This window comes from Balaenoptera ricei, chromosome 15 (assembly GCF_028023285.1).
Source record: "Balaenoptera ricei isolate mBalRic1 chromosome 15, mBalRic1.hap2, whole genome shotgun sequence".
NCBI classification, from domain to species: domain Eukaryota; kingdom Metazoa; phylum Chordata; class Mammalia; order Artiodactyla; family Balaenopteridae; genus Balaenoptera; species Balaenoptera ricei.
In genome coordinates, this window is record NC_082653.1 from 74,007,330 (window position 1) to 74,017,292 (window position 9,963).

Below are 9,963 nucleotides of genomic sequence, written 5' to 3' on the forward strand. Positions count from 1 at the left end.
GAGTGTGGGGATGTACATCCAAGACCTTGGCATTGTGGTTTCCTCAGTTCCCTTCACCCGTCGTGGGTCTTCAGTCTCTGGATCCATTTTCATCTCTTGGGCCAACTGTCCTGCCGTTTTTCTGAGGGAAGACCTACTGTGTTCTTCAAGCCCCTGAGGCCCTTAGTCGTGCCCAGAGGTAGCTGGAGCCCTAGGCTGGCATTTAGGTGAGGAAAGGGCTTGCATTGCTTTGGTCGTCCAGGCAGGGTCTCCATAATCTGGTTCCCAGATCACTGGCCACTTAGGTGGCAGCCTGACTTTGAGGACAGTGTCTGGACTGGGCCTGTCCGCTAGCTTCTGGGGAGCTAAGCTTGCCCCTTGCTGCCTCTGTGCCTCAGGGAGTGTCTAGGTCTCTGTTATCAGGCTGTGCCTTAAAACCACCCAGAGAGCTTTTTTTTTCCCCCCTTAATGTATTATATAAATATTTATGTAAGGATCTATTCATTTCTCTCTCTGGCTTTTTTTTTTTTTTTTTTTTTTTTTTTGTGACACACGGCCTGTGGGATCTGCCTGCAGTATCTTAGTTCCCTGACCAGGGATCCAACCCATGCCCTCTGCAGTGGAAGCATGGAGTCCTAACCACTGGACTGCCAGGGAAGTCCGCAGAGAGCTTTTTAAAAATACTGATGCCTGGGCCCTTTCTGACTGAATTGGACTGAGGGGAGGGTGACTTGGGCATCAGTATTTTGAAAAAAGCTCCCAGGTTCTGATTTGCTGCTGGGTTGAGGAACCCCCTGCCCCCATTCCAGTGCTCACGTCTGGACTCAGGTCTGGGTTGAGACCCACAGTCCAGTGGCTGCAGCCACACCTGTTGTGTCTGTCCACACCTATCTCTAGAGTTTCTCGTTCCCGACTTGATTTCTCAGGGTCTCAGTCCAGGGAAGGCCTCTTGTTCCTTTGTGGCTGGAGTCTGTGTCTTGCTTTCTTCTCTGTGTTCAGCAGTATCTTGGGAAAGGGCTCTTTTGGGACAGGTCTGGCTCATCTCAGTGCTGGGGACGGCTGGCTGGGAGTGTTTCCCCTGAGTCTGTGTGGGGCTTCGGCCTCGGCTTCTCTTTACCTGTGTCTGTATGTCTGTTTCCAACACTATGGCTTAGTGTCTGTGGGTGGGTTCATTGTGTCTCTCTGTCTCTGAGAGATTTCTTTGTATCTAGTTTGTGTGCCCTTTGGGATCTCTGTTTATGTCATTGTCACAGTCTCTAAGGGAAGGTCTCCGAACTTGGGATCTGACTGATCCTTAGAACATCGCTCCCACCTCCAACCCCAAAACTCTGTCTGGAGCAGGCTCCCAGGAACAGTCTGGGTGGGAGGGGAGCTCTGTCTAGGACTCAGGGTGCTAGTTTTGGGGTGGGGGTGGGCTTGGGGGCCTCAGTCTGTGTCTAAGGGTCTCACAGGCAGAGGATCCCCAGCTTAGTCTGCAAGATCCACTTTCTTACTTTGGCTCTGGCCGCCTGGGGCTCCCTGCGGCTGAGGCCAAGGCTGGGGTGTGGCCGTCTCCGCAGCAAGCAAGCAGGCTGGGCCTGAGTGGGCCGGGGCCCGGGGCCCTCCCTCCCTTTCAGGCCCCCACCCCGGGTTCTCCCGTTCATTGCCCACCCCCCCCCCCAGCCCTATCCCAGCGGGTCCCGGCTTCCTTACATGGTCACGGCTGGGCCTCCAGCTCCCGGACGTCCCCCCGCCCCCCGCCCCCACCGGACACGGCCCCCGCCCTGCTCGCCCCGCGCGCGGTCTGCCCGCGCCCCGTCATGGAGGACCTGGGTGAGTGGGGCCCGGGTCCCCTTGTCCCCAGTCCCTCCCCACCGCCTGGACCCGCTTCCCCATCCAGGCGCCCCCTCGCACTCCCGGCATCTCTCCATCCCTGCCTCCTGTCTTCTCGCTTCTGGTCTCTGCCGGCGCCTCCTTTCCGACTCCACGTCCCCCTTCCTGCCTCTCCCTTCCTGCCTTTGCCAGACTGGCTGCTCCCTCCCTTCTTCCCTCGCTCCACTCCTCCATCACTGGCTGCGGACGGATGGGCAGGAAGGCGCAGCGCCTGTCGGCGCCTGGGCTCAGGAGCTCTGGGAAGGGAGGAGTTAAAGGCACCTTGGGTCCAGGGACTGCGAAAGTAGACGGGAAGGGAGAATATGACATTAAGTTCTGGAGAAGAAAATGGGTTTGCCCTAGGGTTTTGGGAAGGAAAGGGTTAAGAGCCCTTAAGTATGGTAGGTGTCAGGTCCTTGGGGCAGAAAGTATAATAGACGAATGCCAAGATGCCAGGGAGAGGTTAAGTGTCCCACCAAGGCGCTCAGAGATGCAGAGTAAAGGGGCAGGGACTTCTAGATTCTGGAAGGTAATGAGTTCAAAGGATCCGGATCTGGGGATGGAGGGTGGGGGGCAGGGGAGGGGGGCGGCGGGTGTGTGTGTGTGTATCCATCTGTCTGTCGGTCGGTCTTGGGGCAGGAGGGAGCACCCAGGCATCTCATCCTCCCTGTCTGTTAGAACTGGGGCTGGAAGGCTGTGCCCTTCGTGGGAGAGAAAGGGTTCCAGCACCCTGCAGTAGGGGGTGCTGCTCAGCTGGGGTAACGCGCACTGGTACGGTGAAGAATAAGCCAATCAGAAAGCAGGTCCCAGCAGACTCACCAATGAGGTGCATAGGGTGGAGCCCAGTGGCGTCTGGAGGTGGGCCAGGGCTGGGAGGGGTCTCTTTAGGTGTAGGGTGTGTGGCAGAAAGAGCTTCCAATCAGAAAGCTGGTGTCAGGCATACAGCCAATTGAGCAATTTGGGGTGAAGCCAAATTTGGCTCCAGTAAAAAGCCGCTTTTGACTGCATTACGGAAGATTCGGAGAATAAAAGAATCAGGTAGCTGAATTTGTATATGAATCTCAGGATGAGCCATGTGGGATGTTCCGATCATAAATAGTCCTTGCTGCCCTTCCACATCTCTGCCTTGGTCTGGCTTTGTGTTCCTTCTGATTCTTGACCTCTGCTCCTAATACTGGCTTCCATCCTCCTCAAACACTGCCCACTTAGAACACTTGTTCTCTGATCTCTTAAGCCCCTGTCTCTGCCTTAACCTTGACCTCCCAACCTCTCACCCTGACGGCCTCTCCCTGCAGATGCCCTGCTCTCTGACCTGGAGACCACAACCTCACACATGCCAAGGTCAGGGGCTCTAAAAGAGCGGCCCCCAGAGCCCCTCACGTCTCCTCTGACACAGGTGAGATCAGCTGCTGGGGACTGGGGCAACCACTAGGGCCAGGTTTGGCAGGGGCAAAGGAAATCTAGGCCTGAGTGGGTATGGTACAGTATAGGCAAGTGCAGTACTGTACTTTACAGTACAGTAAAGTACAGGCCTATCATCCCACACACATGTCCTTTTCTATAGATGGGGTCCGGGGAATCTTCAGGAGCCTCTGGGGACAAGGATCATCTGTACAGGTGAGGGGGCTGGGTACTGGGGGATGGGGGAGCCAGTTGAGACTCAGGCTTGTATTCCCCACCCCTGAACCCAGGCCCCCACCCTGTTTCCCAGCACGGTATGCAAGCCTCGGTCCCCGAAGCCTGCGGCCCCTGCAGCCCCTCCATTCTCCTCTTCCTGTGGTGTCTTGGGCACGGGTCTCTGTGAGCTAGACCGGTTGCTTCAGGAACTTAACGCTACTCAGTTCAACATCACAGGTACCAGGGTTACTGGGGCAGGGCTTGATGGGATGGGGGGCAGGGCAGGGCAGAGGCTAAGTGGGTATAGACTTCCCAGAGTAGCAGCTAAAGGGATACAAGCCTTAACTGGGAAGGAGGTTAGAGCATGGCCCCATGTCCAGTGCCCTTCTATCCTCTCTGCAGATGAAATAATGTCTCAGTTCCCATCTAGCAAGGAGACTGCAGGGGAGCAGAAGGAGGACCAATCTGAGGACAAGAAAAGGCCCAGCCCGTGAGTTTGGCATAGTTGGCAGGGCTGGGAGAGGGGTGATCAGTCCTGGATGCCTGAGTTACAGGAGGAAGCATTACTCTGAGGCTCTAAGCTGACACAAGTTGTGTTCTTCACAGCCCTCCCAGTCCATCCCCTGTTCTCCCAAAGCCTTCGGCCACCTCAGCCACCCTGGAGCTAGATAGGCTGATGGCCTCACTCTCTGACTTCCGTGTCCAGAATCATGTGAGTCACTCAGGGAGTGAGGGGTGGGCCAGTGTGGATTTGTGGCTCTCAATCCATTTTAGACCCTCCCACATCTGCTGCCTTGCTGACTCAACTCTCCTCTCTGCTGCAGCTTCCGGCCTCTGGGCCAACCCAGCCACCGGTGCCAAGCTCCGTGAATGAGGGCTCCCCCTCCCCACCAGGGCCCGCTGGCAAAGGCAGCCTAGACACCATGCTGGGGCTGCTTCAGTCTGACCTCAGCCGCCGAGGCGTTCCCACCCAAGCCAAGGGCCTCTGTGGCTCCTGCAATAAACCCATTGCTGGGCAAGTAAGTGGAGCCCTGCGAATAAGGGAGTAGAGACCCACAGACCCATCTTTACTGAGAGCCAGTGGGTATTATTGTTGTTCATATTTTATGGATGAGGGAACTGAAGCTCCAAGTCACACAGCAAGTAAGTGGCAGAGTAAGAATTCCAATCCAGTTCTTATTTATTCTGGTCCTACTGTGTGCCAGGCTCTATGCTAGCTCCTTTACAAACCCCCATCTCAATTAATCTCCACAAAAGCCTCATTGGCTCCACCCACCAGTCTGGTTCGGGAGCTCCGGTCCTTGGCTTATTGACTGAGCAGATGTTACTGGCAGCTGTGCCCAGTGGTTGACCTAGTTCCTCCTGCTAGATAAAGCGCCCTACCGCCATCCTAGAATTTCCAATCTCAGCAAAGCAGGGTGGCATTATGACTTTCGTGGGGCCTAAGCACTTTCACCTTCATGGGCCCCTTCTTCCATTAATAAAATATATTAAAAATTGCATTTTATGACTGTGTTGGTATAAAGATGAATATATTAGTATTATATATGAAGTCATTCTTCTCCTAGCTCATTTTTTCTTCTAATTTTAAGAGAAATTACAACATTTTTGTGGGTTCCTAAAGTATGCTGGGCCCTAGGCACCGTGCTGGAAGATGGGTTCAGTCTGCGTCACTTACAGACTGAGTGACTTTAACGTTAGATTCTTCATCCTGATTGCTCAGAGATAAGATTCGAAAAGTGCTACGTAAACCTTGACTCACTGGGCACATGGCAGCCCGAGGGCCACTCTGACCCAGGCCTCACCCCCCAACTCGCAGGTGGTGACGGCGCTTGGCCGTGCTTGGCACCCTGAGCACTTCGTTTGCGGTGGCTGTTCCACAGCCCTGGGAGGCAGCAGCTTCTTCGAGAAGGATGGAGCTCCCTTCTGTCCCGAGTGCTACTTCGAGCGCTTCTCCCCACGATGTGGCCTCTGCAATCAACCCATCCGACACGTGAGCCCCGCCTCTGTCTCACCCAAGGCGCCTGTGGGATGGGCCTCATCCACTTACACTTCTCCCATCCCCACGCCCACCCCAGCCCCGTCCCTCGTTCTCGTCCACGGCCCTTTAAACTTCGCCCTCTCTCTTTGATTCCCAAGTTCCTGCTTAGGTCTCCCACACCTTACACTCGTACTTCAACCCACTCACCTAGGTTCAGGGCGGAAGAGGGAGGGGAGTAGAAATTGAGGGCCACGCTGAGTGTTCCCTTTTATTCCCCGCAGAAGATGGTTACTGCCTTGGGCACCCACTGGCACCCGGAGCATTTCTGCTGCGTCAGTTGCGGGGAGCCCTTCGGAGATGAGGGTGAGAGCTTGACTCCCACCTTGAAAGCCGCGGGTCCGCTCGACATCCCGCCCTGCTCTCTTTGGGCCAGCGCACTACGACCTCCGAAGTCCTCGGGGCCGCGAATTTTCTCCTGCTCTCTCCTGGCCCCAACCTGTCCCACCTGTGTGTTCCCATCCCATCCGTTCCCGCTCTGCCCCCGCCCCCAGACCCCATGCCTCTCCGCCTACCGCCTCCCCCGGCCCCATAGCCTCAGATCTTGTGGGGCTCCTGGTGCCACCTCGCACCCTTTTCCTTCCTCCTACTCGGTTCCCGCTCCTAGGTTTCCACGAGCGGGAGGGCCGCCCCTACTGCCGCCGAGACTTCCTGCAGCTCTTCGCCCCGCGCTGCCAGGGCTGCCAAGGCCCCATTCTGGATAACTACATCTCGGCGCTCAGCGCACTCTGGCACCCAGACTGTTTTGTCTGCAGGGTGCGTGGCTGGGGGGCGGGGCCTGGGAGGGACCGGCCAGCGCGGGGCGGGACTAGGAGCCTGGGGCGGGGCGATTATTCAGAGCAGGGTCCTGGGGAGGCGAGGCTTCGCCTTTGAGGGCGGTGCGAGGGGCTGCGGGGGGGTCTTGGGACGGGGGCGGGGGGCGGGTTATTCATCTCGTAAGGCAAGATATTTCGTCTGGAGACTGGCGCTGATACATCCTTTCGCGGTTGCCCTTCCCCAGGAATGCTTCGCGCCCTTCTCGGGAGGCAGCTTTTTTGAGCACGAGGGCCGTCCGCTGTGCGAGAACCATTTCCACGCGCGGCGCGGGTCGCTGTGCGCCACGTGTGGCCTCCCGGTGACCGGCCGATGCGTGTCGGCCCTGGGCCGCCGCTTCCATCCGGACCACTTCACCTGCACCTTCTGCCTGCGCCCGCTCACCAAGGGCTCCTTCCAGGAGCGAGCAGGCAAGCCCTACTGCCAGCCCTGCTTCCTCAAGCTCTTCGGCTGACCGCCTGCCGGGCTCGCCCCTTTGGGAGAGCGCGGCCCCCAAAACCTCGCCCTTCCCGAAAAGACCGGGCTCTCCAGACCCCAAGGCCTTGCTCTTAGAGCTTGGGGCTCCCCCAGCCCAGCTCCGTGAGGCCCCACCCCCTGGAGGGACCGGCCCCGAAGGTACTGTACGTTCTCCATGGGCGAGTTCAGAAAAGGCCCCGCCGGTGCTAAGGCCACGCGCCCCACGAAGTGGGTCGTATACTGGCAAGCGATCCCGCGTGAGCCCTTCACTTTATTCCCAGCCTTGAGGGAGCCCCCCGACTGGAGGAGGGTCCTTGCAATTCCCACGAATCCAAGGCCAGGCCAGAATGTCCCTCTCCCCGCCCCTCACTGCTCAGTGCACTTTTTTCTACCTACATAAACACACATTCCACGTCACACCGGTGCTGTGTCTCTGCGCGGGAGTGCCTCGCGTCGCGACGCCCCGCCCCTTGTACTGGCGGGAGTGCCTCGCGTCGCGACGCCCCGCCCCTTGTACTGGCGGGAGTGCCTCGCGTCGCGACGCCCCGCCCCTTGTACTGGCTCCGGCCGCGATGCGTTCTAGGCCACCGCCCTGGGGCGGGAGCCGGACCTTCAGACTCAGCCCTTGCAGGCTGTCCTTCACCTGTCAGATGCCCCTGAGGCTGGAAAAGCCGGCCACCTGCGCAGGATTGTACAGACGGTGACGAGCCAGGACGGGAGCTCAAGCAGGACCCACCAAACCTTCCCGTCCCCAACCCCCCATCCTTCAGTTTCTTATATCCTCGAAATAAGCGCTTAATCTGTACCCCTCCCACTCCCTTCCACCCTGCCACCTTGGCTGGTTTCCAGATTTTTCCCCCTCCTTAAAAGACCCTCAGAGATGGGGCTCCATTCAAGTACCAATTTATGCCCACCCTTTGGATCTGGGCATCAAATTACAGCTTCCCTCACATGGGTATTGACTCATAACAGCTCGGCTAGGCACAGGATGACACTTGGGGTGGTCAGGGCAGTGACTGAGGGAAGCGCTGGGGGCTGTAAGAGCCAGAAGGAGGCTTCTAACTCAGATTGGAAGTCAAGGAGGGCTTCCTGGAGGTGGTGACACCTTAGCCTAGCCCCAGCAGAGAAGGGTGGGGCCAGGGTTTCTTAAGTATGGAGAAGTTCAGGCTCCATCTGAATCCCCAAGTCCCAGAGGCCTTTCTAAGCCTGGTACCTTAGATTCTGAAGTTCCCTAGGGAGGGGGCCTGGACTCCTGGGTCCTAACTACAGGGACCTTAGAGGCTGGAAACAATCGATTCTCAGAGGCCCTTCCATCTCAAGGAGGAGCTAACAGCCAAGGAGAACATGTGTGGGCAAGAGACAAAGGTGAGGTTCTCTGTCTTGGCCTCGGGCAGAACCCCCAGATCCTTTCCTCTCTGAGGCTCCACCCCTTGGGTCTTCCTAGGCCTCCTGCTCTTCCTCTTCCACAAATTCTCCCTGGGGAATGCTGTCCATCCCTTGGCTTGTAACCACCACCAAGTCTTGAGCCATTCATTTACCAAGTGTTTACTGAGCACGTGCTGTCCTAGGCTCCATGCCAGGTGCTGGGGAGACCATAGGGAACATGTTCCTTGGCCTCACAGTCTAGTAGGGGAGACAGAGGAAAAACAAACACACAGTGACAAGTGTGATGAAGTAATGGGGACTTCCTTGATGGCCTAGGTAAAGCTGGCCCTTCCCTCTAGTTTCCACCCACAGCACCTCCCTAGTCCCTCACTTATCATTATTGCAAATAGGTGTTTGTTTGTTGCTTGTTTATTTCTGAAATGAAGGCAAGCTCCTGGGAGTTTGTTTGTCAGATGACATGTTTGTTTTGCTGACCATTTTCTGTCCAGTGTCTAGGATGCTGTCTAGCATGTGGTAAGTGCTCCATAAATGTTTGCTAATGGAGGAAGGAATGAGGAAGGAAGGAAAGGAGCGAAGGCAAGAAGGAAAAAATAGAGAACTAAGTTAGTGAAGGTAGGGAAGGGAGTACTTGAACCAGCCTGTCAGAGAAGGCCTCTGTGAATATCTACATTGAGACTTTGAAGGTTGAGGAAAGAGCCAGCCAGGCAAAGAGCCTGAGGAGAGCATCCCAGGCAGAGGAAACAGCAAATGCAAAGGCCAGGCGGTAGGAAAAAGCTTGGCATATTGGAAGAAAGAAAAGGAGGCCAGTGTGGTTGATTAGAGTGAGCAAGGGAGAGAGTAGTTGGAGATGAGGTCAAAGAGGAACTAGGTGCCACATCACGAAGGGCTTTGCAGGCCCCCGCAAGGGCACACAGATTTGATTTTAAGTGCCCATAACCCCAACGTGTCCTCTGATGCTTGCCCCTGGATTTCTCCCAGGCCCTTCAAATTCATTGCCCACTGAAGCAGACACTGTGGGTGCCCTGCCCATATCCACCTGGCCCATCTGGGAAGTCGTATGCAGACACTTCCCAGACACTCAGTCTCCCCAGCTGCTCCCTGAGTTTCTGTCAGGGTGCTCTCTGGAGGAGGGCCTGGGGTGGGTGGGGGAGGTTCCGTAACCTCCAGCCAGTTAGAGACAGGGATTGGTGAATGAATACCCCAGCTTTCTGGCCCCTTGGGGGTCAGTTCTGAGGTGAGTTCTCCACAGTGTCTCAGAGGGTCCCCACTGGGATTGTCACAGTGGTAACCTTTCGATCAACACATGCTTTATTGGCCTTTCTCCTTTCTTTGTCTCTCTTCCCCACTCCTTACTGGGATCAGCTCCCCAATACAGTCCTTGCACCCCAATTCTCATCGTAGAGTCTGCTTTTGAAGGGACCAAAATGAAGGCATTCCTTAAATAACTCATCACATTCCCCTAAAATATTGTTCTCTGTTCCCCATCTCCAGCATGAACCCAGTTCCCATAATCAGACATCCAAGTCTGGTCAGTTCTTCTAGAAAGGCAGAGGTATGGATATTTATCCAACCCCTCCCTTCTTGCATCCAGCCCTGTGCTGAGCAATGGGACTCCAGGGATGAATCAGATCATTTCCTGCTCTTGGGGAGTCTTTGGTCAACTGGGGAGACAGACCTGGACCCAGGCAAGGTCCATGCAATGTGCTCAGAACTGTGTCAGGAAAGTCCAAGAAGTTTTTCCCGAAGAGATGCCATGGGCTGGGCACTAAAGGCTGAGTAGGAGCTGACCATCTGGGAGGCAGGGAGGCATTCTAGGCAGAAGG

At 56.2% G+C, this 9,963-nt stretch overlaps 1 protein-coding gene across 2 annotated transcripts; it reads left to right on the forward strand.

The window, feature by feature from the left end:
- Positions 1-1,728: 1,728 nt before the first annotated feature.
- On the forward strand, positions 1,729-9,529 carry TGFB1I1 (transforming growth factor beta 1 induced transcript 1). Of its 2 annotated transcripts, none has more exons than XM_059897605.1 (11): positions 1,729-1,791; positions 3,126-3,226; positions 3,395-3,447; positions 3,542-3,684; positions 3,850-3,937; positions 4,054-4,159; positions 4,272-4,466; positions 5,267-5,440; positions 5,710-5,791; positions 6,093-6,241; positions 6,486-9,529. In XM_059897605.1, the coding sequence occupies exons 1-11, from the start codon at positions 1,779-1,781 to the stop codon at positions 6,750-6,752; spliced, it is 1,371 nt and encodes a 456-aa protein (XP_059753588.1). In that variant the 5' UTR covers positions 1,729-1,778; the 3' UTR covers positions 6,753-9,529. The 2 variants fall into 2 exon arrangements, with proteins under 2 accessions (XP_059753588.1, XP_059753589.1); XM_059897606.1 differs by lacking the exon at positions 1,729-1,791 and adding an exon at positions 2,296-2,359.
- The last annotated feature ends 434 nt before the right edge of the window (positions 9,530-9,963 follow it).